This window comes from Orycteropus afer, unplaced genomic scaffold (assembly GCF_000298275.1).
Source record: "Orycteropus afer afer isolate SDZICR_OR568_19922 unplaced genomic scaffold, OryAfe1.0 scaffold00493, whole genome shotgun sequence".
In the NCBI taxonomy this organism is placed as follows: Eukaryota; Metazoa; Chordata; class Mammalia; order Tubulidentata; family Orycteropodidae; genus Orycteropus; species Orycteropus afer.
The window spans coordinates 1,230,759-1,258,203 of NW_006922080.1; the positions used below are offsets into that span (position 1 = coordinate 1,230,759).

Below are 27,445 nucleotides of genomic sequence, written 5' to 3' on the forward strand. Positions count from 1 at the left end.
GGTAAACTGTGGTCAATGACATGAGACAAAGTATATGTGAACTGCTGTATGGAAAGTGAATTTGCTCTGTAAATCTTCACCCAAATCACAATTAAAAAAAAAACAAAGAACTCATTGGGTGTCAGTGGTGCACGTAACTGAATGAAGTGAGAACAGTACAAATCGCTTGACCAAGTTTATAGGGGAGCAATGAGCAAGCAGTGACAGCTACAGCATGAGAGCTGTTGTAGAATACCATTGGTTTTAAGGCACATTCCAATTCCAGAAATGTTAAAATATGAAAAAGTATGCATCTTCAAATTGGTAAAATAGGGTTGCATTTATAACAGCAAAATGATGAGCCATCTAACCATCAATAGCAGGGGCAGAGTTAATAAGTAAATTATGGCACTCCATAGAATATTATAGGAGCTCTGGTGGTGTAGTGCCTAAAGCATTTGAATGCTAACCAGAAGGCTGGCACTTCAAACCCACCAGCCACTCCTCAGAAGGAAGGTTGGGCAATCTGCTTCCGTAGTGATACTTCCTCGGAAATCCAAGGAGGAGGGGTCACTATGAGTCAGGTCCGACTCGATGGCACATAACTACAGCAGCAATTTGTAAAGTAATTCAGACTCTTTTTAAAAAACTAACTAAATAAGGAGGAGAAATAATTTAAGCATGTAAAGAACATCTGGTAATGGCTCTTAGTTCTTGATGATGTACTGGTTCTTGCAGGTGTGGTATGCTGCATCCTATGCTGAGTTTGTGAACCAGAAAATTCATGACATTTCTGAAGAAGAAAGGAAAGGTAATTGGACTTTTTGTATTTTACATTTTTTATATGAATTCTAAACTATACATATTGTGTCTTTATGTAATCTCTAATTTTTCTATCTCCATTTATTTTAAAAGATATTTCAGTTGGATCGTCAGAGCTACACATATTATTTTAGAATCAAATTACAATGACATATTTACATTTCTTTTGTGGGTACTGGACAATAGTATTTAATGTAATGAAATCCTACAAATATTAAATTAGACCTAGATCAGAGAGTGATCCCAATTTAAACTTAATTAAGGGGGGTGTTGACTTGTTTTAAATGTAATTATTATTGAAGCATAACCTACATACAGAAATGTGTGCAGATCATAAATGTAAAGCATTTATGATATACATAAATATTATATAGCTTGATGAATTTTCAGCAAGCAACAACTTTTGTATAACCTGCGCCCAGATCATGAAGCAGAATCTTACCAATACCGTACACGTTCCCTTGTGTCCTCTTCTTGTTTCTGCGCAGCCCTGTGGTAACCAACCTCCTGCCTTCTAATATACAGATATAGTATGCTTGCTAATGAACTTTACATAAATGGAATTATGTGTTACACACTTTTTGTATGTAGCATCTTTTGTTCAACATTTTGTTTGTAAGATTCACCTGTATTGTTGTACATAACATTTTTTTAATTCTCATTGCTGTTAGGTATTGCATTTCATGAACGTAGCACACTTTATTATCTATTTTATTATAGATGGTAATTTGAATTGTTTCCAGTTTTTGGCTGTTATGGAGAACACCACTATGAACATTCCTAACCATATCTTTTAGTGAATATATGGATGCATTTCTGCTGGCTGTACATCTAGAAGTGGAATTGCTAGGGCATTGAGTATGTATGTATGCATGTATGTATGTATGTAAGAGTATTTACTCAGCTTTAGTAGATACTTCTGAGCATTTTGCTTAAGTGATGATATTGGGCACTGACTTTTTAAATTTTTTGTAATATACCCTCAAATGATGAAACTTGGGTCAGAACCACTAGGCTATCTGGATACAGATTTCCATTGTAACACCTTTTGTCTTTCCAGTTTGATGAGGATGTGTGTGTGTTTGTGTATGTGTGTGTGTGTATGTATTGTGGGGTAGTGTGAGGATATTTTTTCCTCTGGTATCTTGCATGAATGTGTCAGAAAAAAGATCTTAAAAAACAACTCTCTTTCAAACTTAAGCCTTTGATTTCATGACAAAACAATGAAAATAGCCTCCACTGTATGTTTTTTCAGTGTAATGGACTCTTTGGGTTACAGCTGGATGGGAATGGTGAGGACAGTGAACATTGGGGATTCATTGATGTCTATTGATCACCAGCCTTTATGACTTTTTTTCCTGTGAGGGCAGTTCTTCGAGAGCAAGAGAAAAATTGGCCCTGCTATGAATGTAACCGCCGGTTTATAAGCTCGGAGCAGTTGCAACAGCACCTCAATTCGCATGATGAGAAACTGGATGTGTTTAGCAGGTATAAATGAGAGGAATGGGTTTCCAAGCTCAGTTTTCAAAGGTCCATAAACCATTGTTTATAAACAAATAAGTGTTTCTGATTGTGTGTGTCTATGCGCGTGTAGAGAGGTAACCAGGTGGGTTGATGAGGTAACTATTTTATCTGTTATTTCCTCCCCTTACTCCCAATGCTCTTTGCTTACTATTTGTCTCATTTCTAGCATAACCAATATCCAGCAGCAGGAGATCTGTTCAATTTAGTTAAGGCTCTCTTAACTAGAGATTCTGAAATAGGGATTCTTGAGATAGCATATACCTTCAAAATAATCTGTATCTGTGATTTTCAAGGTTTTTATCAGTAGTATTCCTTTTCCAAGTGCAATCTTATGTTTAATTCTAATATATAAAAAAGATAGATGAAAGAAGGATCACATAGGATAGGGTAGGCAGGGGCCAGATCAGGTAGAGCCTTATAGATATTGGTAAGAAATTTGGATTTTATTCTAGAGGTAATGGGAGGCATGAGAGATTCTGATCTGGGAATATTGTGAGGTCAATTATGTGTTTTTATAAAAGGAATTTATTTTATTTTCGTTGTTGAGAATGATACATAGCAGCATACACCAATTCCCCAATTTCTGCACGTACACTTCAGTGACATTGATTATGTTCTTTGAGTTGTGCAACCATTGTCACCCTCCTTTTCTGAATTGTTCTTCCCCCATTAACGTAGATTCACTGCCCCCTAAGGTTCCTATCTAATCTTTTAAGTTGCTATTATCAATTTGGTCCATAAAGATCAATCTTGAAAGAGTACAGTGTTCAAGTCATACATTTTTTAGTAGTTAAACTTGTACAATTTCAGGTAATATTTTTGGTTTAAGGTTTAAAGATTATCTTAGGTTCCCACCATTGTGACCAATGATCCAATAGAAAGACCTGGTTAGAATGGGAGAAAAAAGTAGAACAAAATTCAAATTCCTAAAAAAAGCCCAGACCTTGTATACTGACAGAAATTAGAGGAACCCCCAAGACTATCACTTTAACATACCCTTGGAACTTAGCACTGAAACAACTCCTGCAGGTCACCTTTCTGACTAGTAATACCAAAACCAAAGCCAAACCCTCTGCTGTTGAGTCGATTCCCACTCTTAGCGACCCCCATTGGGTTCCTGAGGCAGTAAATCTTTACAGAACTAGATTGCCCAGTCTTGCTTCTGCAGAGTGGCTGGTGGGTTTGAACCACCAACCTTTTTAGGCACTGTGCTACCAGAGCTCCTTGACTAATAAGAGATTGGCTTATTAAATAAACAGTATCTCCTGTGAGTAATATGCTCCTTTAAACAACCAACTATATGAGACAAAATGGTCAACATTTACCTGAAAGCAGAGAAGGCAAGAAGAGAAAAGAAGCTAGATCAATGGAAACAGAGCAAACAGAATAGAAATAATGAGAATGCTGACACATTATGAAATGTGTAACCAATGTCATGGGACAATTTGTTAAGTGGGAACCCAATTTGCTTTTCCCTAAAATGCAATAAAGTATACATTTTAAAAGTGGTGTGATGATATAAACAACAACAAAAAAAAAGATAAAAGAGATTCTCTTAGGGCAGTAGTTTCAGAGGTTCATTTTTGCCTGTATGGCTCTAGAAAATCTGGATTCTATATGATTTTGAAATTATGCTCTGCATTTTCCCCTTTTGATCAGAATGTTTCTATAGATTGTTGATCAAAATGTTCAGTAGTCATAGCAGGGCACCATCAACTTGTGGTCTCATGGCAAAGGAGGCAGTTGTTCAATTAGCCCCACATTTCGTTTCCTCATATCCTTGGCTCCTTTCTTCCTCTGTTTCTTCAGGCTAATGGAGACCAATTGTTTATGTCCAATGGGTGCTTTTAAGACCCCAGACACTGCACAATGAAGTAGGAGGTAGAACAGAAATATTAAACATGACATTAGACCAGTTAACTGGGATGTCCCATGAAACCATGACCCTAAACCAAGGACCAAATTCCTTGAGGTGTTTGGTCATACATAAGCAGCTACTCTTATTTTTTTGTCATTTTTGTAAATATATCTATCACACAATTTATGCCAATTGAACTTTTTACAGGTGTGAAACTTATTGACAACAATGACATTAATTGGCTGTACAACCCTACCCTTAATCAATGTAATTTTTCCATCACTGAAAACCAAAACTCAGTACTCCATAAGCAATAAGCTCCCCTTCCTTCTTTCTCCAGTGCTTGATAACCTCTGAGAAAGTTTGGTCTCTATACATTTGCCTATTCTTGGTTTTTTATATAAATGAAGTCATAAAATATTTGTCCTTTTGTAATTGCCTTATTTCACTCAGCGTAATATCTTCAAGCTCCATCCACATTGTAGCATGTATCAGAACTTCACTTTTCTTATTGGCTGAATAGTAAGTAGTCCATTGTATGTATACTTTACATTTTGTTTATCCAATTATCTGTTGATGGGAATTTAGGTTTTTCCATCTTTCGGCTATTATGAATAGTACTGTAATGAATATTGGTGTACAAATATCAGTTTGAGTCTCTGCTTTCAAGTCTTTTGGGTATATATACCTAGGAGCGGAATTGTTGGGTCATATAGTAGTTCTATTTTTAGTTACTTGAGAAAGCACTGTTAATTATATTTTTAGAAGATCACTCTGGATAAAAAAGAAAACATTATTTTAGCTTCTTTTGGAGCAAAAGTGAAATCAGGGATACCAGTTGGAAGTTATTGCAACAGTCCAGAGGAGGAATGAGGGTCATTTAGAACAGGGTATTACTAATGGGTCAGATACAAGGTTGTTGACTTTTTGGATTTGAGAAGAGAGGAGACAATGTGTAATGGCATTTTGGAAAGCATGAAATTGAATGGACCAGGGAAGTACAGTGTGATCACCCACAGAATGAAGAGCCCACATGAGGTACATGGTCATGAAATTGAAGTGAGACCATTAGGTTGGCTGAATGTGGTTTTCTAGCGACATTCAGCTGCAAGAATGCTGAATGAGTAGAACATTAGATTAAGTAGGGTTGCAGTTTTGCCAAGCACATACAACAGAGCTCAAATAATAAAGCAACAGTGGGAATAGGAATCGAGGGCACATACAAGGAAGTGATTATTGTGATTAACTCTGGAGTTTAAGCTGTGGAAGAAGAGAAAAAACATCAAGAGGGTATGGGAATGTGAGTAGGTGACAGAATAATTGGATGGAGAAGCTAGTGAGGTTAAAGGATTGATAAGTTAGGGTACCAGAGAAAGTGAGCTGGAAAGTTAGGCGATAGAGTCAGAAGGGCAGAGTTGCATGGAACTGGGATAAGAAAGTTTCTTCGTATATGGTGATGGCAGGGTTTATGACATGACCAAGCAAGTAAATGTCTGAAGTGAATTGAAGGAAAAAATAAGTTATTTACTGCCTGCTGTGTGTTCCTAAGACTAAAATGTGATTTTTGGTTTATATGTCTACCACTTCTACTAAACCTGTGAGGACAGAATCTGTTTTATTTAACTTAGTATTTTTAGTGCCCAACTGAGGGCATGACAAGCAGTAGATAAAATGTTTGTTACACAATTGTTAAAAGAAATTTGAGACAGGAAAACTTGAACTTTGACTAGATTTAATAATACTGAGTAACTATATTTTTCTTTTGGTGTAATCATGATATTTAGGTTATATTAAAACAAGAGTTCTTGTGTTTTAGAGATACATACTGATATATTTAGCAATGGAATGGTACCTTTAATTTGCTTCAAAATAATAGATATGTGTGTGGAAAAGCATAGGAGATAGAAATGGAATGATACTGGCTGTGAGTTGATAGATGTTGAGGTGGGGTAATAAGTACATTGGCCTCATTATGCTATTCTCTGCATTTGCTTAGATTTAGAATTTTTCCATAATAAAAGAATGTTTTAGAAGTCTTAAAATAAATGTATCATTTTTCTTAAATTGATAAATGAGTGATTGGAATAATAGGGTACGATCAGCTTAATTTTATACACACACACACACACACACAGTTCTAAAAGTAGTTTTCATGACATCCTTTCCCTTTATTAAGAGATTTTTGTATGTTAAAAGATCTGCTGAAGGAGGTAAAATATACTTAATGCTTATCAGGCATGTTAGGAAGGGTGTTATGTCAAGGTTGTATCCTTTCACCATATTTATTCAGTCTGCGTATGCTGAGCAAATAATCTGAGAAGCTGGACTGTATGAAGAGGAATGTGGCATCAGAATTAGAGGAAGATTCATTGACAACTTGCAATATGCAGATGATGCAACCTTGCTTGCTGAAAGTGATGGTGACTTTAAGTACTTACTGATGAGAATCAAAGACTGCAGTCTTCAGTATGGATGACACCTCAACATAAAGAAAGTGAAAATTCTCAAAACTGGACCAATAATCAACATCACGATAAATGGAGAAAATATTGAAGTTGTCAGGGATTTCATTTACTTGGATCCACAATCAGCACCCATGGGAGTAGCAGTCAAGAAATCAGATGTCATATTGCACTGCACACATCTGCAGTAAGGGACCTCTTTAAGTGTTAAAAAGCAAAGATGCCACTTTGAAGACTAAGGGACACTTAACCCAAGCCATAGTATTTTCAGTAGCCTCATATGCATGTGAAAGCTAGACAGTGAATAAGGAAGATGCCTTTGAATTGTGGTGTTGGTAAAGAAGACTGACAATACCATGGACTGCCAGAAGAATGAATAGATCTGTCCTGGAAGAAGTACTCCTTGGAAGCAAGAATGGCCAGACTTTATCTTACCTTCTTTGGACATAGTGTCAGAGGGGCTACTCCCTGGAGACTGATATCGTGTTTGGTAAAATAGAGGGTCAGCAAAAAAGGGGAGGACCCTTACTAAGATGGATTAATATAGTGGCTGCCATGATGGGCTCAAACAGTAAGGATTGTGAGGATGGCATAGGACTGGTCAGTGTTTTGTTCCTTTGTACATAGAGTTACAGTGAGTCAGAGCTGACACGACAGCACCTAACAACCACAGGCATATTATGGAGTGGTTGAATTAGAAATTTGTTCTGACCCTCCAGAAGCTTATAGTAAAACAAGCTTTTGAATGTAATCACATTTCCTGGATGGAATATGATGTGTGAGACAAGGGAAAAAGAGGGGGAAAAAAAACAAAACTGAATCTTATCTAAGAAGACATCTCCTAGGAACATACTTTACTACATAACATATTCTGTCTTGTTAGCATTTCTCACATCATTTCAGAGATATGTTTGTGCTTTTGGAATTTTCAGTAGTAACATAATTGTCAGTGCTTTGATTTTTTATAGCTTTTTTCTTCTGAATAATTTAAGACATCTTTTTGAGCAATATAGGGACAATGGTGAGAAATTTCAAAAATACATATTAGCAAAACAGTTGTTTCCATTAGAGAAAATAATCAGGAGTAGTAGTAAGTCAGAGGAAATCAAGATCTGGGGTTAGTCAGGATCATTTAGAGTAATATTTGTTATAGAGTGTTACATGGAAATAATGTGAAAACTGACTGTTTGCAACCCAATCTCTTGACCCCAGAACAAGAGGCAGAGGAAGGGGACGAGCCAAGAGGCGATTTGGCCCAGGTCGACGGCCAGGGCGCCCTCCAAAATTTATCCGCTTGGAAATAACGAGTGAAAATGGAGAAAAATGTGATGATGGGACACAGGTACTTGGGTGCATGGGGAAGAACACTTCTCACATGCTTGCTGAGAAGATATACCAGGATTTTACCATACTTAAATACAAATGCCTGAGCTCTTCATAGTCCCGTCATTTTGGTGTGTTGAGAGCTGTCAATTAAAGTGTGATTCCCATTGTCATTAAGTCAGTTCTGACATATTGTTGTTATTGTTGTTATTTGCCATCGAGTCGGCCCCGACTCATAGCGACCCCTCCTTGGGTTTCCGAGGCAGTATCACTACAGAAGTAGGAATGCCCAACCTTCCTTCTGAGGAGTGGCTGGTGGGTTTGAACCGCCAGCCTTCTGGTTAGCAGTCAAGTGCCTTAGGCACTATGCTACCAGAGCTCCTGTTCTGACATATAGTGACCCTATATAACTGTCCCGTGGGGTTTTCAAGGCTGTAATCTTTATGGAAGCAAACTGCCATTTATTTCTTCTGTGGAATGGCTGGTAGGTTCATACTGCTGGTCTTTTGGTTAGCAGCTGAGCAGTTTAACCATTCCACCACCAGGACTCTTTGAAATATAATTAGAGAAAGACCAGAAAAAAACATATTTTCCATGTTATTTATGACAAAAACCTGGCTTTATTGTACTCAAGATTTGAAATTGATTGGAAATATTAGAGGGGGACTTTATATTTCATTAAACAATTAAAAATTATTATAATATTTCCAGAAGAGTCACATCACAGTCTTTTTCTCATGAAGTAGTTCAGAATATGTCAGAGGCTTTGGATTCTATGCATATTTACCTACTAAACTTTTCTGGAGGAAGAATATTTTTTTCTGAGCATTATGAATACAGTCATTTAAAAATAAACAACAATTCTAAAACTTATCTCACAATTCTTCTAGAACTAATCAGTGCATAGGCAGGGAATTAATTACTGGTCATATGATTTGCAATTTCAGGACTTGCTACATTTTTCCAGCAAGGAGCAGTTTGATGAGAGTGAACCAGCTGCACTGAATGGGTTGGATCAACCAGAACAGACCGCTATCCCAGTCCCTCAGCTGCCACAGGAAACCCAGGAATCTTTGGAACATGAACCCGAAACACACACCCTGCACCTGCAGCCACAGCATGAAGAGAGTGTAGTGCCCACCCACAGCTCTCTGACAGCAGATGATATGCGTAGAGCCAAACGTATCCGAGTAAGTAGGGAAAGCAAGGTTTCCTTCTTGTCATGGGTGATCCTTGCTCTCAACGAGCTTTTTAGCTGATTGATTTCCAACCTATTCACAGTCCACTTTGAAATCTTGCATCTGCCCCATTACAAGTTCAATCCCCTTATTTTGGAAGAAAATATTGATGAGTTCTCAATACTTTTGTATTCTGTGGCAGGCTGGAATGACTGGTCCTAGATTCTATCACTTTAATAGTGACAGTAAAGCCTGTACTTTTGGCAGCTCCTGAACTAGTATAGTTGAAGTAGAATAGCTTTTTGCATCCCTAAACTCAGAGATTGGAAATGGATAAATAAGTACATTTAATTATAGTAATTATTTTCATTTTAAGCCAGGCTAACCCATGCCAATAATTTCATGGCTTAAAAGTTCATTTTGAATTTGTAACTGAATTTGGTTATCTTTGGTTTCCAAAGGGAGACTGGAAAATGACATTATTCATCAATGTAAAGGGATCATGTATTCCAGTTAACATGGCACATACAACCTACACATCTAGGCAGATACCAAAACCAAACCAAAATCACTGCTGTCGAGTTGGCTCCGACTCATAGCGACCCCTCCTTGGGTTTCTGAGGCAGTATCTCTACGGAAGTAGATTGCTCAACCTTCCTTCTGAGGAGTGGCTGGTGGGTTTGAACCGCCAGCCTTCTGGTTAGCAGTCAAATGCTTTAGGCACTACACCACCAGATCTTCCATATATATATATATATATATTTTAATTTATTTTGTTGTTGCAAATATGCACAGCAGGACATACACAAGTTCAGCAATTTCTACATGTAACATTGATTACATTCTTCAAATTGTACAACCATTCTTACCCTCCTTTCCAAGGATATCTTGAAGGTGGCTCTCAGGTCAGGAGCTAGATCAATGTCTCACTCATCTGACCTGTGTCCTGGGTTAGACCATGCATTTGAATGGCTTCTATGACTTCCAGTTCAGATGTGTTTTTCTTTTATTACTGTATTGACAGAATGTGAGTGTGGGTTAGGAACGGCACGGAATTTGTGTGGAAAACGATATGGTTTTGTTCAATAATTGCCTTTGCTGGCAGCTCATATCCTGAGAACAATTGTGTAATATTCCTATTTGTGGCAGCTGGGAGTGTAAGGCCTTTTATTAGTACTTTATGTGTAGATGAAAATGAATCTTTGTATAATTTCCCAGACATTACAATTTCTAGGTGGATTCTTTTGGTCTTCTTAATTGCCTTAAGAGGAGTTTATATTTCTTTTGGTTGTCTTATTTTGTTGTAGGGTAGAAGGGACCTTGAAAAATAGTCTAGTCTTTGCCTTCATGTAGAAATACATGAAAACATTCATAGCCATGTGATAGCTTTGAAGGCCTCTAAGTACTCTGAGGGTAAACAGCCTTTAAAAAGGGCCCTGGAAATGAAAGATACAAAATTTTTGGTTCAGTATATATTAATTTAAAAGGATATGCAACCATATCTAATTATAGACTAGATAAGCAAAAATCTATACATTAATGCCTTCCCATCCACTATTTCTACTTTATTTCCCTCTCTGAATTTCTCCCTCTTATCCAAATACTGTCTTTCCTGTTTTGACCATTCTGATTTTCTGTTAAATCCAGAGAAATGCTTACTAGATTTAAGTTTTCTTTTTTTCTGAAGGAAAAAACTAAAGCCCAAACATATAGTGAAGTTGTGGATGTACAAGCATAGTCTATATTCTTTGAATGAATTAGGTTACTTGATGGATTCAGTATATGGTTCCTCGTATTAAAGCAAAAGCCATGTATATATGGCTTTTAGAGATCAGTCTTAGTTGAGCCATTTTTTTCCCTCACATGTTCTAAAAAGTAGGGCTATGTATTTTTTAATCTTTTACATGCAGGTTGGTAATTGTGGTAGTTAAATTTGTATGTCAACTTGGCTGGGCCTGGTTGAGTGGCTGGGCAGCTGGTGGTAGTTATTCCCCATGATGAGACTGGCAATCAACTCCATGGTGGGATCTACCACAAGCAGCTGAGTAGCTGCCTTTGGGATGTGGTCTGCTTCTTGTAAATAAGGAGAAGTCTTGGGGATAGACTGTAGCTTATGGCATGCTTAGACCTTGCATGTAGCTGTGTCATTGTTCAGCAGCCTGCCATGTTCTGCTGACCTTGGGACTTACAATAGACTTGAATTAATGGCCTGCCATGTGGTTTGGTAACATTGGGACTGTGCCATTTTATTTGTTGACCTTGGGCTTGTTAGCCTCAGCAACCAGTAGCTGCCTGAGTGAAGAAAAACTTCTAGTTCCAGTGGGCCAGGAGCACGAGGCAGAGCTGAATCCCAAGGTTGAGGGGCTTTCACCCAGCCCTTAGAGCCTGGCACTTTGAACTTGGACTTTTAGCTTGCTGAACTGTAAGAGAATAAACTCCTGTTTGTTAAGGCCATTCCATTTGTGGTATATTCTTGTCAGAGTGGCACTAGGTAACCAGAACAGAATATGGTACCAGGAGAGTGGGGTGCTGCTTTGACAGATACCTAAAATGTGGAAACAAGAGTGGAGTGCGTCCTTAACCCGAGACCCTGGCAGAGAGACCCAGGCATGTGGCATGAGAGATGGCAGGAGCAGAGCCAAGAGACTGGCAGAGAGATACCAGCAGAGAGACCAGCATGAGAGATGGCAGTAGCAGAGCCCAGAAACCGGCATTAAACAGCAACAGGCTTACCAGCCCACAGAGGAGAAAGCTGAGTGCCATTGGGTAGACACCTTCCTGGTAGAGTCGGTTGCCTTTGGCATTAGTCGGCAGAAGCAGAGAGACTGAGGAAATGGGAAGCAGAGCTGCCTCAGCCTTAAGGGTAGGACCATGGCCTTTGGGGGTGGAACAACCACAGCCCCCTAGGTTTCAAAGAGCCAGGCCTTCACCAACTTGGTTCTGGAGTTTGGGGCTGCTCGTTCACATGAGCCAGTGGGATGGAGCCATAGCCACTGCTCAAGAGTGAGGGGGCAGGGCTCCATACCCAAGAGGGAGAGGAACAGGGCCCACCAGGCCAAGGGGGTGAGATCACTACTCAGGAACTAGGGGATTAGAGCCACCTAATGAAGGAGATCTGTACAGGTGCCACCCAATGAAGATCTGTACAGGTTCCAAGTTGACAAGGGGTGGAACTGTGGTAGTTAAATTTGTATGTCAACTTGGCTGGGCCTGGTTGAGTGGCTGGGCAGCTGGTGGTAGTTATTCCCCATGATGAGACTAGCAATCAACTCCATGGTGGGATCTACCACAAGCAGCTGAGTGGCTGCCTTTGGGTATGTGGTCTGCTTCCTATATATAAGGAGAAGCCTTGGGGATAGTCTTTAGCTTATGGCATGGACCCTGCACGTAGCTGTGTCATTGTTCAGCAGCCTGCCATGCTCTGCTGACCTTGGGACTTACAATAGACCTGAATTAATGGCCTGCTTAGTGGTTTGGTAACATCAGGACTGTGCCTTTTTTTTTTTTTTTTTGTCGACCTTGGGCTTGTTAGCCTCAGCAGCCAGTAGCTGCCTGAGTGAAGGAAAGCCTCTAATTCCCTTGGGCCTGGAACAAGAGGCAGAGCTGAATCCCAAGGTCAAGGGGCTTTCATCCAGCCCCTAGAGCCTGGCACTTTGAACTCAGACTTCTAGCCTCCTGGACTGTAAGAGAATACATTCCTATTTGTTAAGGCCATCCCATTTGTGGTATATTCCTGTCAGAGTGGCACTAGGTAACCAGAACAGTAATTACCAACTAAATGGAAGTCTTCTAATCCAATTGGTAATGTAACTATTTTTCTCTCCTCTAATGCTGCCTGCTCAGTTGGAGCTGCAGGTAGGTTTGTTTACTGTGTTACACATAACAGAATATTATTTAAGTGTTTGACTGACCTGCTATTCTTTGTAACCGGTACTTACTAAATCTTAGTGGAAACCATAGTTTGGTTGCTAAAGTAAATGCAAATTAATTAATGAATAATTATAACTTATTTGCAAATAATCAATAAATTGTGGGCCTCAGTTTTCTAATATACAAAATGAAGGGATAGAACTAAGTGACCTCCTAGGTCCCTTCCAGTTCTAAAATAATTCAAAATAGTATTAAGTTCTAACTATAGATTCAGCATTACGCTAAGTACTATAAAGGATAAAACAGAATTTTCACTTGAGCTCTGCCCTCTGGGTGCTTACAGTCTAATTAGGGAAATATTACTAATATAAGGTAGTTTACAGGAAGTGCTAAGTATAAGGTATAGCCTATAATTGCTATTGGAACTTGGAAGAGTGAAAGGCCAAAGAAAGATGGAGGAGTCAAGGGTTAATTTATGCATGAAATGTTACTTAAAACTAGTCCTTCAAAGAGTGATAGGATTTACTTGGATGGGAAGGAGGTAGAAGTGGAACATTTCAGAGGAGGATAGCCATGGTATTGAAGGCCCAGACACAAGACTGCTTCTGGTATAATTACGGAACAGTGAAAACTCTAGCTTACCACACAGTCTGGATGCCAAGTGAGGAATGAGAGATATTGGGCAGGCGAGCCCACTGAGAGCTTTGAAAGTTGAGCAGAAAAGAGGCCGCAGAAAGGTTTGTAAAACGAACAAACATGATTGATTTCCTTTTTCTTCTAGTGTCAGGATCAAAATTCTATTAAAACTGGTTAATAATTTAGGTTCCTTTAGCTATTAATAACAAACTTTACAGATATTTTATGATCTTTGTCTGCATAGAATGTTTCCTAAGAATTCATTTCAACATGAGTTGATGAATCCCATCAACACAGATTTAGTAACTGTACTCTTTTGGCATCCTGGGAGTAGCAGATGTGCCCTACAGTATGGAGTGATGGACTAACTGGAACTCTGAGACCAGAAGATCTATTAACTCCACCTTTGCTGGCTCCACTATTTTACATGGTTTCTGCTAGAAAGGTGCGCCAACTGTGGCTCCGACCCTCAAAGAAACCTTAGAGTAGAAATGGTCTGCAAGTCGGTCAGGGGATGGGAGCAATTTCAGTATGCTCAGTAGTTTGTAATATGAGAATCAGTAGACCAGAGAAACAATCTAGGTTGTGAGTACTTAGACAATGTGAAGGGCTCTGGAAATTAAAAAGATGATAAAAATAAGATTTGTCAATAGATCTAAGAAAGTGGAGCCAGGTGGCTATTCAGTTTAAATCAGTGTCTGAGGGCACTCAGGCTAATCAGAAATGACAGCAGACTGATTAGCGTAATGGACCAAAACTGAGTTCTGGATTTGGCACCCAAGGATAAGTGGAATCCCAGTGGGACCAAGATCATTGGTGCATTTTCAGTCCTTGGAAACGTGACTTATCTTGGGTAAAGGAAATGATCCTTTGATGTCAAAAGTGCTTTAAATCTTGAATCTCCTAACCTCAGGACAGCATTTCTTTATTGCAATGCTTCCATAAAGCTTTGAAAGTAGCCAAAATAGTGAAAGCTTTTATGTAAAATGAGTGTCCAGATAGAGTAAAATGATTAGATGACTGGTAAAAGCATAATGAAGTGAAGGGAAACTCTAACTGATTTGAAAAAGTCTATCCCAAAGAACTCTGCAGATGCTATAGAAAAGACCTTGATAGGTATGTACATTGAAAAATATTTAATTAATTTTCAAACTTTTTTTGAACATGTCCTAGGAGCTAAGCAGCTTATTAAATGATTTAGTTACAAAGGAGAATAAAACATCATGCACACCCCCCACGTAGCCCCCCATCGTCAGCTTGGGATGACATTCATTGCTCGTAATCTTGTGGAGGTGTTATCTTAAAACACCTCCCCTAGTTTTGTGAGATTAGCTCTGAGAAGGAAGTTTCTGTTTTATAGTAGTAACAGACATAGAGTTCAACATTCTCACCAAATCAAAAATAATTATTTTACTCTTCCTTCAAATGATTATTTTACATTAAATTTAGTTTGGTAGTTGCTGCTTGTGAGTAATTTGAAATTAAGGGCCTAAGCATTTCTTATTGTACTTGTCCCACCACACAAATATTGCAGTAAGATTCTACTAACCCTTCAATTACTGTTCTTTTGTAGCTTCATAGGCACATTCATTTACAGAAATATATTTTGAGGGGTTTTTCTCCCTTATAACTATCTAGAACTTTCCCTCTGATACTCTGAGGAAGTTATGAACTAGTCTTACTATGGAATAACTAAAATGCTGATTGTGTACTCTTTGTGAAAGCTGGCCCTGCTGATCTCTGTTGATCTGCTCTCAGTAGAGCATGAGTGGTTTTTCCAGTATGAATGATGGATTTGCACTGAGTATCTGCATCCTCTCACTTGGATTCCTTTATAACAGTTGCATGAATTTATAGGATGGCTAATTATTATTAGAAATGCAATCTGTGGCTGAAAAAAAAAAAAGAGAAATTGAGTGATCTAGGCAGGGAAGAAGACAATAAGCTTAACTTTGTCAGCATGGGATTCTAACCAGTGGAACTAACTACCTACCTACATTGGAACCTTGTTCTCTGCATTTTCTAAGTTGGAAGTTATTTAATGCATATATTCCAGTTTATGTATGCTTATGTATCATGTGTCATAAAGAGACACATTCACATAAATCCTAATCTTGTATTTCCTTTCAGTTCTGTCTTTTAAATTGAGATATAGTTTATGTTATAAAATTCAGACTTTTACATTAAATGTGTTATTACATTTTTTTTTTTTAAGTATATTCCAGAAGTCGTGTGGCCATCATCACTAGTGTCAGGACATTTTCATCATGCCCAAAAGGAACTCCCATTAGCAGTCAGTTCTTACCCCTCCATCCCCCAACCCTAGCAACTACTACTATTCTTTTGATTCTCTTTTGCTCAACATTTTAATCAAGCTACAAATTTATTTTTTCAACGCCTTCAACGATTAACTTTTTGGCTCACTTCTCCAACCTTGTCGTGGATATGTGACTCACCCCAAGGCTTTTCTTCCAAGTTTTCAGCCTTTATTCTACTTCACTCTGGATTTTTTCTTTTTTCTTTTTTTTGGTACAAATCATCTATTGGGAACATTTCTTTGAATGTTACCTAAAACTTTTCAAAAGAAAACATACAGACAAAAAAATGAAAACAAACCTTTCTTTTCAAGGTGAACTGCTTTGGGGATCACTTCATTTTAAAGTCTTCACCAGAAAAGTCTTCCTTCTGTGGTCTGTCCTAGAGTTTAAATTTCTAGGAAAAGTCTGTAGTTGCAGAGCTCATTCTCTCTATATATAACTGTGTGAGCCGTGTTCACGTTTTCATTTCCTCACTACATAATCATATTTGTGTATGTCTTTCAGAATGCAGCTCTTCAGCATCTGTTTATTCGGAAATCCTTCCGGCCTTTTAAATGCTTGCAGTGTGGGAAGGCCTTCCGTGAAAAGGACAAGCTGGACCAACACTTGCGCTTCCATGGGCGGGAGGGGAACTGCCCTTTGACCTGTGATCTCTGTAACAAGGGCTTCATCAGCAGCACATCTTTGGAGAGCCACATGAAGCTCCATTCCGACCAGAAGACTTACTCTTGCATTTTTTGTCCGGAATCCTTTGACCGCCTTGATTTGTTGAAAGATCATGTGGCCATTCATATCAATGATGGCTACTTCACCTGCCCGACTTGTAAAAAACGTTTCCCAGATTTTATCCAGGTGAGTGACTGCTACTGAGCTTGCTGTGTATTTCTTTTTTTTTTTTGGCAAAAGAAACTGTGGTTTCTTGGAAAATTGAGACCACTGCATAGCACCCCCATTATTATCCCTTCTTTGAAATAACTGTACAGTTGAGAACAATGTTTCTTCAAAGTATTTTTGATAAACAAAAGATTATTATGAACTTGAATTATGCAAATCAAAATTTGAAATTTAAACATGTAAGTTATATTACAAGTAAGTAATAAGCACCTAGACCTGATTTGAATTTTAATACAGTAAAAATACCTCTTGCCAATATTCATCCCTCATAAAATGGACTTGTTGACTCTATAGGAACCCATTTCTTGGGTTGGAAACATCTGCTCCCTACCACTGTGGTTTCCTGTGGTGCCTTATTAAGGTCATGTAGTTTGGAGGGAAACAAAGGAAGCTCGTATACACTATATTTTTATATCAAGCATTGACTGCCTCCCCAGGACTGTTTTCTTTGCTGAAGCAAAGTGGATGAAGAGAAAGTCCAGAATATTCATGATCTTATTTGGATCTTAAATCATAATATTATTACATACTAGCCAATGAATAATGCCTAAGGCATTTGACTGTTTACCGGAAGTCTGGTGGTTCAAACCCACCAGCTACTCCTAGGAAGGAAGGTTGGGCAATCTACTTCCGCAGTGATACTGCCTCGGAACCCTAAGGATGGGTCAATATGAGTCGAAATCGACTCCATGGCAATGAATTAGCTAGTAAAAATCCTTAATTTTTTTTTTTTTTTTAATCAAAGCAAAAGGAGACTAGGATTTGATCAGAGTTCTGCTAATATTGGGAATCTTGGAAATTTTCTCACTTCATACAAACAACTAAGAAGTTTGCTTTAAGGTAGAATCTAAAAGCAAAAAAAGATTCTAAAAATAATTAAGCAAAATATAGAACTAGCTTGATATGACTCAGAATCAGCTCTCATGCACAACTCTTCTTCATTGGGTTTATGGCTAAGGGTGTCCTGAGGTTAATAGTTCTATATTTAAGTTCTTTAACAACAAAGAGAATAAGTCCCAATTGAAAAGAAACAATTCTAATGTTGTACTGCTCTCATAAATGGGTAGCGTTTTCTATAGCATCTAATTCATGTCTTTAATTCTTCAGTATCTGATTTTATATAAAGATATAAAAGGACCAATTACTCAGAGACTAATTGTGTCTTGTACATATGGAGGCAGGAAAAAATTAAGAAAGAATGATTTGTTTGTTGTCTTCCCATAGACAATTTTTAGCAAGATTTTTTAAAGCCAAAGGAACTCTCTTTTAATTTTTAAAAAAAAAGAAAAAAATGGGCTCCAAGCAATCAGACCTTTGACCAAGCCAACACTTTTCCTTCTGCCTCTCTAGGTCATATGGGAGGTTCAGATTTCTAAGGCTCTCTGGCTCTTGTTTTGTTTCTTTGTGACAGGGACAGTGTGTGCTATAGAGGACAATTATGACATCTAATTGTATTACAAGTCCAGGCTGATGAAGTCTATGGTAATACATTGTCTCCCTCTAGTGTTGGTAAACTGCCTTTTGTCATTTTCTCTGGTGCCTCAGTCCCCTAAGTTTGTCTGTGGTCTTCACTGCCAGGTGAAAAAACATGTGCGCAGCTTCCATTCAGAAAAGATATACCAATGTACAGAGTGTGACAAGGCCTTCTGTCGTCCTGATAAATTGCGCCTTCACATGCTTCGACACTCAGATCGCAAAGATTTTCTGTGTTCTACATGTGGGAAGCAATTTAAGGTAATGTAACCTTAAAATAATGTAAGTGAGTAGCCTAAGCTTTTTCTCATGGCCATAAAAATTATATCAAATTAAGGTTAAATACTTTTTCATTTCAAGAGGTGTTCTTCTGGTTACAAAGAACTGGACTTGAGATGTGTAAAAGCCTTGTGCTCATGTTTTAACTTAGTTATTAGGGTAAATAAAGGGGGGGAAAAGTTTCCAAAAATAACTAATTCAAATCCCCAAATCAAATTAATATTAACATACTGTCTTCTGAAGAATCTACATATATAATCAGTACAACTGAATTAGTTTTAAGGAATTCCTAAAAGAACAATGTATTTACTTACCACTCAAATCAGCAGATTTTTATTGAGCATTTATTAAGTATATGACCCTGGCAATTGAGCCCTGAAGGTAGCAGAGCTTTCATTTAACAGAGGTGGGAGATCTGTAAAACACTCAGAGTGCTTAGAGTGCTTTGGTGAATGCAAATGACTTCAAGGATTAAAATTAATAATAATAAAATCAGTAACCTGCCCAAAACTTAGAAGAAGCAAAGGAAAAACCTTCAAGAGACTCAGATAAAAGAGAAAAACAAATAAATGTGAAAACAATGAAATATGGGAGATCTACAAAGACGTCATGGAGAGACAGTCTATGGAATAGGATTGTAGTTCACACTGTTGTGGAAACCAAAAAAGAGGTATAATGGATTCAGGAGGGTAAAACTAATTTTAAATGGATTTGTGTAGAGTGTGAAGACATTAAGATAAATAGAAAATAATTTTTAAAACTTAAGTTTTGGGGTATGTGTGATATAATCTCAATGGCTTTTAATGTATACATGTAATAGGTCTGTGTAGAACTCTGTAGAGAACTCTAATGTGTAAAGTATAAAAGGTTCTGGGTTTTTCATTTTTATTTTTCGAAGAATTATATCGAAATGGATCCCTATCTTGTGATGCTAACTGGTTTGTCATCCATCCATCCATCTTATCCATTCAATAATTTCTGAGTATCTGTTTTGTGCCAGATGTCACGTTAGGATCTAGGGATATAAATAGCCTTTCTGTTTCCATTTTCTCCTCTACTTTCACCCAGTGTGTTAGAGAAGGGTTCAATCAGAGAAGCAGAACCATAATGTGTTATTGGAATAAGGGCTTTATTATAAGAATAGAATTTAGTTATAGAAGAATATGGAGAAATAAGAGTCTGAGAGAAGAATTTGGAGGATCAGAGAAGTCAATATGCAGCCTTCTGAAACCCTGGTGTGGGTAGACAGATTGAATCAGAATCTGGGAAACTGGAGTGGTCTGTGCAAGAGAGCTGGGTAGTCTATGGATATGGGTCTGTGCATCAGGCAGTTGAGAAGACTGGTTCTTCTCAACAACAACTAAGCTGTTTGTTGAATGGGAGAGAGTGAGGCTCTGCAGGAACCCACTGGTGCCTTTGCATCTGGCGCTGCCTGTAGCCACTGTGACCCTCAGCAGAATGTTTGCTGCACCATTCTGCCTTCCACTCTGTCATGAGTTTCTCTTTCAGCTAACTCTAACATGGAACCAACTAAGACTGGGATTGCATATAGTTCCCCTTAGTGAAGTTAACACAGTATAAAATCACCATTTACCTTTTTTCAGACTATAACTAATTTTTCTAGAGAACAAATTTTACGTCATGTCTGTGCTTGAAAACCCTGTACTAACTGTTCATAGACTTTAAGATTGACTCCGTATTTCTCATATGTCAAAGACACTAATTTCTCTCCAGCCCTTCCCTTCTGCTTTGTTTTCTGACAATACTGAACTACTTGGATGCACTTCAGTGTGGTGTACTCTCTCTTTGACCTTTGTATTTATTCACCCTATTGTCCTTGACAACCTCTCATGTCATTTCACCTGGCTGATGCCATTTCCCATGGGAGCTTTTCTTGATCCCCCCAGACTAAATTAAGTGCTACTTGTATGAATTTCCAAGGGAACTTTTACTTATGACCCTGTTATAGCATTTATTGCAATATTTTGTTAATTATCCATGTTCCTAAATTATGAACTCTGAGGGCAGTATATGTAAAAACAAGGCAGGCCCTTCTGACTTTAAGGAGATCACAATTTAATGGAGGAAGTAGACATGTAAATTAAATATATATATATTATTAATACTATCATAGAGAAATAGGAGCTCTGGTAGTGTAGTCCCTAAGGCATTTAACTGCTAACCAGAAGGCGGCAGTTCAAACCCACCAGCCACTCTTGGGAAGGAAGGTTGGGCAATCTCCTTCCGTAGTGATCCTGCCTCGGAAACCCAAGGAGGGGTTGCTATGAGTTGGAGATGATTTGATGGTACATAACAACAACAACAACACCATAGAGAAAAGAATAAAATATTATGAGAGGGATTGACTATGATTTCAGGTATAGTGAAGACTTCATAAATTGGTGACACTTTGAAATCCACTGAAGGGTGGGGAAGGATTTGCTAGCTCTAGAAAGGGAAAGGATAAGGAATGAGGGAGGGAAAACAATATTCAAAGCAGAGGTCATGACTACAGAGACTACATGTCAGTAAGTGGTGAGATGTGCAGTGGTTGTAGTACATAGTGAGGGCCACGTTGTGATAGTTGGAGTTGTGCATCAACTTCGCTGGACCATAATTCTGTGGGGTTTAAGCAGTTGTGATGCGGGTTATTCCCATGATGGGATCGGATGTATATGTTTTGAGCAGCCAGTCTGTTAAAAGGGAGTTTCCCTGGGGGTGTGGCCTGCTTCTAATATATTTATAAACATCCTGGGAAAATGAGACACTCGTCTGTGGATTGGGATCCTGTTGTGCTGCCTACAACTGTCTGTGAGTTAACAATCCACCATTTGGCCTGGTGATCTTGGATTTGTCATTTGTTGAAGTCAACAGCTGGTATACTGCCTGCCAACCTTGAGCTCATCAGTCCCTGCAGTTGCATGAGTCAGGAAAAGCCTCCATCTTGACATTTGATCCAAGAACTTGGGACTTGCCGGCTTCTATAAGTGTGTGAGCCATTTTCCTAAGATAAATTTCTCTCTCTCTTCTCTCTCTCTCTCTCTATATATAAACTTTACTGGTTTTGCTTCTCTAGAGAACCCAGCCTAACACATTTGGTACCAAGAGTGGGGTGTAGAGAGACAAAATCAGAAAGATGGGCTTCCTAAATTGGTTCTCACTGATTCTGTTTTGGTTCTCTGATTTGATTAATCTTAAAGGCACTGGTGACTCTGCCTTCATTAGTAAAGAGGGTCCTGCTAATCCATGGTGTGAGGAGGCAACATTAATATGCAAAATAGCACCACCAATAGATCAAGTATTTTTGAGAACTGAGGCTCTGGGTGATCACATTTTTATACTTGTCTGCAATTTTGTCAGCATGAGGAGTATTAGGAAGCTGGTTGGTTGGAGCGAGATGAGTTCAGGGCTGCTGAGTCACAGCTCAAGCACTGCATAAAAGACCTCAATGTTTCCAGTTGTGCTCTGAAAGAAAGCCTTATTTCTTCTAGTAACAGAGCTGATATTGTCAAAAACCAAACCCAGAGTCTTATTGTAAGGGTGGCTGAATTAGAACACCAATTGAATTGCCAGCCCAGAATGGTGTCTGAAGTTAAAGTGAGGGCATTGATTGGGGAAAAATGGGATCCTGAAACATGGAATGGGGACATATGGGCAGATAGTCAGGAAGATGAGGATATGAAGCCTGTAAATTCTGTTGAATCCCTCCCATCTGAAGGGATTACTATAAAACCATTATCCTCTCCACCTCTGTTTGATGGGATTAACCCAGCTGTTCCTGCTGGGTCATTGCCTGAGGTGGATGCCATGGAAGACATTGCTGAATGTTCTCAGGAACTGCCCTAACCACCCATTGTTGCTGTTAGACCTGTAACTAAACTTAAGTCCAAGTGAGCCCCAAAAGGTGAAATACAAAGTGTGGCTGAGGAGGTGGTTTGTTCCACTCAAAAAGACCTATTTGATTTTGCTAACATGTACGATTGTATACGGATTCATGGGCTTTGGCCAATGACTTGGCTGGATGGTCTGGGACTTGGAAGGAGCATGACTGGAAAATTGGTGACAAGGATGTATGGTGAAGAGATACATGGATAGATCTCTCTGAATGGGCCAAAGGAGTAAAGATATTTGTGTCTCATGTGAATGCCCACCAAAAGTGACCACAGCAGAGGACTTTAACAATCAAGTGGATAGGATGACATGTTCAGTAGAAACCAGTCATCCTTTTTCCCCAGCTATTCCTGTCATTGCTCAATGGGCTAATGAACAAAGTGGCCATGGTGGCAGAGATGGAGGTTATGCATGGGTTCAGCAACATGGACTTCCACTTTCCACTGCTAATTTGGCTACCATACTGCTGAGTGCCCATTATGCCAGCAGCAGAGACTAACACTGAGTCCACGATATGGAACCATTCCTTGGGGTGATCGACCAGCAGCCTGGTGGCAAATTGCTTACATTGGACTACTTTCATCATGAAAAGGACAGTGTTTTGTTCTTATTGGAATAGATACTTACTCTGGATATGGATTCGCTTTCCCTGCACGCAATGCTTCTGCCAAAACTACCATCCGTGGACTTGCAGGATGCCTTATCCACCATCGTGGTATCCCACACAGCATTGCTTCAGATCAAGGGACTCACTTCACAGCAAATGAAGTACAGCAATGGGCCTATCTATGGTCATGGAATTCACTGATCTTACCATGTTCCCCATCATCCTGAAGTAGCTGGCTTGATAGAATGATGGCATGGTGTACTAAAAACACAATTATAGTGCCAGGTAGGTGGCAATACCTTAAAGGCTTGGGGCAATGTTCTCCAGGAGGCTGGATATGCTCTAAACCAGCGTCAAATATATGGTTCTGTTTCTCCAATAGTTGGGATTCATGGGTCCAGGAACCAAGGGGAAGAAATGGGAGTGGTACCACTCACTATTACACCTAGTGACCCACTCCAAAAATTTTTGCTTCCTGTCCCTGTTACCCTATGCTCTGTGGGTCTGGAGATCTTAGTCCCAAAAGGAGAAACACTACCACCTGGAGACACAATACTGATTGCATTGAACTGGAAGTTAAGAATGTCACCTGGCTGTTTTGGCTTCCTCACTCCTCTGGATCAATGGACAAAGAAGGGCATTACTGTGCTATCTGTTGTGATAGATCCTGATTATCAAGGGGAAATTGGATTGACATTACATAATGGAGGTAAAGAAGAATATGTCTGGAATATGGGAGATTCTTGAGGATGTCTCTTAGTACTACCATGCCCTGTGATTAAAGTCAATGGAAAATTACAGCAACCCAATTCTGCTATGACTACTAATGGCCCAGACCCTTCAGGAATGAAGATTTGGGTCACCCCACCAGGCAAAGAACCACGACCAGCTGAGGTGCTTGCTGAGGGCAAGGGAAATATGGAATGGGTGGTGGAAGAAGGTAGTTCTGAATATCAGCTACGACCACATGACAAGTTGCAGAAATGAGGACTGTGATTGTTATATTTCTTCATTGTATACATGCATGAAATATTTTTGTTTCCTTCTGTTATGAACTGTGAAATGTAAACAACGTTAATGTGTTTCGCTTGTACACGTGTTAGTGTATCATGTTAGGTGCAAATATGACTTTGTAATTTCCTTATTTAGAGATTATATATGGTTAAGAAGATGTGTACAACGGCCAAGTTGACAAGGAGTGGACTGTGATGGTTCGGGTGTGTGTCAACTTGGCTGGACCATAATTCTGTGTGGTTTAAGTGGTTGTGATGTGGGTTATTCCCATGATGGAATTGGATGTATATGTTTTGAGCAGCCAGTCTGTTAAAAGGGAGTTTCCCTAGGGGTGTGGCATACTTCCAATATATTTGTGGACATCCTGGGAAAATGAGACACTCTTCTGTGGATCGGGATCCTGTTGTGCTGCCTACAACTGTCCATGAGTGAACAATCCACCATTTGGCCTGGTGATCTTGGATTCAGCATTCATTGGAGTCAACACCCAATATACTGCCTGCAAACCTTGAGCTCGTCAGCCCCTGCAGCTGCGTGTGTTGAGAAAAGTCTCCAGCTTGAGACTTGATCCAAGAACTTTGGACTTGCCAGCTTCTATAAGTGTGTGAGCCATTTTCCTAAGTTAAATTTCTCTCTCTCACTCTATAAGCTTTACTGGTTTTGCATCTCTAGAGAACCCAGCCTCACATATGCATGGTGAGATGAAGCCTGAGAAGTTGGTTCAGGCCTGTTTGTTATGCCAAGTAATTAGACTTATGGTAAAGTTAGCCCAGAGATGTTTTAGAAGTGGGCTTAAACTAAGGAAGAGGCAGTGGAATGTAGAGGAAGGACAGATGTCTGAGGGAGAGTTGACAGGGTCTTGTGCCTGATGAACATGTAAGGGATGCACAGCAAGTATCCCATAGTTTGGGATAGTAGGTGTTTGGGAACTGCTGATACAGATGTGAACTTTATATAAGAGGAGAGAGAGTGGGGACATAATGAATTTGATTTTGGAGGTGTTAGAATAGAAAAACTTTGTGGAGATTTTGCATTTAGCAAACCTTACCCTGTCCCTGTATACACAGCATTGTATTGTATTCTCAATAGGCTTTAGGATTTATGTAATGGTTCCTTTAAGGTAAGTCCATCTATTTGAAGTAGATAAGTAGGGGATAATTAATAAATACTGATGCTTGGAAAAAAGTGGAAATGCAACAGCAAGCTAAGGTTATGAGAAGAAGATACCTTCTGGTAGTGCCATGAATGTGTTCTGTGGTTATGATGCAATGTTCTTTCATATCTGAGTCATCAGTGGTACTGATGTTGCTCTTATCATTGTATCTGCACCAATAAGAGAAACTGTTATCTAGGGCAGTGTTCTTAATCCAAAGTGTGCAGCAGACCAGACAACTATGAACATTCTTTCCTGGGATTAGCAGGATTGAGGATGGCTAGGGGCAGGAAGAAAGAGCAATTGGGTTCATATTTATTTTAGCAGAAGAGGAAGGTAGGTAAGGGGTGTCTAGCATTGGAACTCAGTAGTCAGCATAGTTCTTGTTACTTGTTAGGCATTCAAAGAATGCTTATTGAATAAATGTGCTAAAAAATGAAATAGTTTTAAAAAATTTGGCAGTGGATATTGGTGATGTTTGCATAACATGATTGATATAATTGGTCTCAGTGAATTGTACACATAAAAATGTTGAATTGGCAAATGTGTGATATCTATATTTTTACAAAAAAGAAGTGAGGGGGTATTTATGGATCACACACACATGAAAAGTCTTTGTACCAATAGATGGGAATAGCTATACTTCCAGAAAGGTTCAAAATGTTTACAAGAGCAATAAGAGTTTAACCATATGCCTAAATTCAGAGAGCCTCACTGGTTAAGGGCATTGGTGTATTTGAACTTGTTTTTGTTCAGGTTGGGATCTGCCTAATTTTCTCCCCCTGTTGACTCATGTGGGTGCTCTGGTGGCATAGTGCCTGACGCATTTGACAGCTAACCAGAAGGCTGGCAGTTCAAACCCACCAGCTGCTCCTCAGAAGGATGGTTGGGCAATCTACTTCCATAGATATACCACCTCAGAAACCCAAGGAGGGATCGTGATGAGTCAGATCTGACTCGAGGGGAGTGAGTTTGGTTTACTGACTCATATTGACATATATCACTAGATTAGGTCACCCAAACAGGAGCTGCGACCTAGACATTATGCTCCATCTGTAACAGATAGTGTAACCAATTTCCAAATCCATAAAATGAGAGGTTATAAATGCATACTATGAAAGATTCTTACTTAAATTCATTGGGGATTTAGAGGAATACCATTATGTTTTTTTTTAAATGTGTGGCAATTGAGTATAAACACATCTTTGTAAACCCAGTATTACCTTTCGTATTTCATTATCAATTTATAGTTCTTAATACCAAACTCATTCCATGTATATTTGATGTCCTCTTTATAAATACAAAGTCTTTTCAAAAATCAGTGTGTATGTTTTGGGGGAGTTCCAGTAAGATGGCAGAATAAGCAGAAAGACTGCACAGACCCTTTTCAACAAAGAAAAGGGGAACTAATTAACACAGATACAGAAGATAATCCTGGACCCCTGAGCCTTGAAGGGAAGGATTTAGAAGTGGACTAAACTCTCATTAGCAGAAGAATTTGCATGAAAATATCAAAATAGGAGACATTCGGACCTGCGGTCTGGCAGCGATCCTGATGGCACAGACAGCTTGGATATTGTCAGGTGGTAGTAGGACCTAAGAATTAACCTAAAAATAGGCCCTGCTAACCAGGGACCCCCTGCACGGAGGACTGATCTGGTAGCTGGAGAATAAAAGTGGAGGCAGCGAAGAGGATGGCAGGCTGAGCTGTGGACTTTTGTGTGTCCGGAGGGTGCAGCCATTTTTATTGTTTACAAGCGGCTTGACCATTTTGTATATTTAAAGCAACAGTGTTCTCCCAGATTGCCAGTAACTGCAAGGACAATCTGGACCCAGACAACTGGAAAGGTGTGACATTTCCCTTGTTACTCTTATACCCCACACTCTCCTGGTGAACGGAGGTGCAGCCATCCCTCACTCCCACCCACCTTCTGGGCCCACAGGAACTTCATCCCAGTCTGTGTGCTTGGATGTAGGCAAGGTGCCCTGCCCTGCCCTCCCCCAAATTTTTTTTTCTTTTATCTGTTTTTTAGTCTGCTTGTTTTTGTCTGTTTTAAAACTACTATTACTATTATTAGGAGCTCTGGTAGCATAGTGGCTAAAGCACTTGACTGCTAACCAGAAGGCTGGCGGTTCAAACCCACCAGCCACTCCTCGGAAGGAA

At 39.1% G+C, this 27,445-nt stretch overlaps 1 protein-coding gene across 1 annotated transcript in view; it reads left to right on the forward strand.

The window, feature by feature from the left end:
* PRDM10 (PR/SET domain 10) overlaps positions 1 to 27,445 on the forward strand; it is a 167,474-nt gene that overhangs the window by 78,573 nt on the left and 61,456 nt on the right. Inside the window, exons 7-13 of the mRNA XM_007955182.1 lie at positions 718 to 790; positions 2,172 to 2,289; positions 7,858 to 7,987; positions 8,916 to 9,158; positions 12,990 to 13,001; positions 16,475 to 16,822; positions 18,443 to 18,598. Coding sequence (XP_007953373.1) covers positions 718 to 790; positions 2,172 to 2,289; positions 7,858 to 7,987; positions 8,916 to 9,158; positions 12,990 to 13,001; positions 16,475 to 16,822; positions 18,443 to 18,598 — 1,080 coding nt within the window. The remainder of the gene's footprint in view (positions 1 to 717; positions 791 to 2,171; positions 2,290 to 7,857; positions 7,988 to 8,915; positions 9,159 to 12,989; positions 13,002 to 16,474; positions 16,823 to 18,442; positions 18,599 to 27,445) is intronic.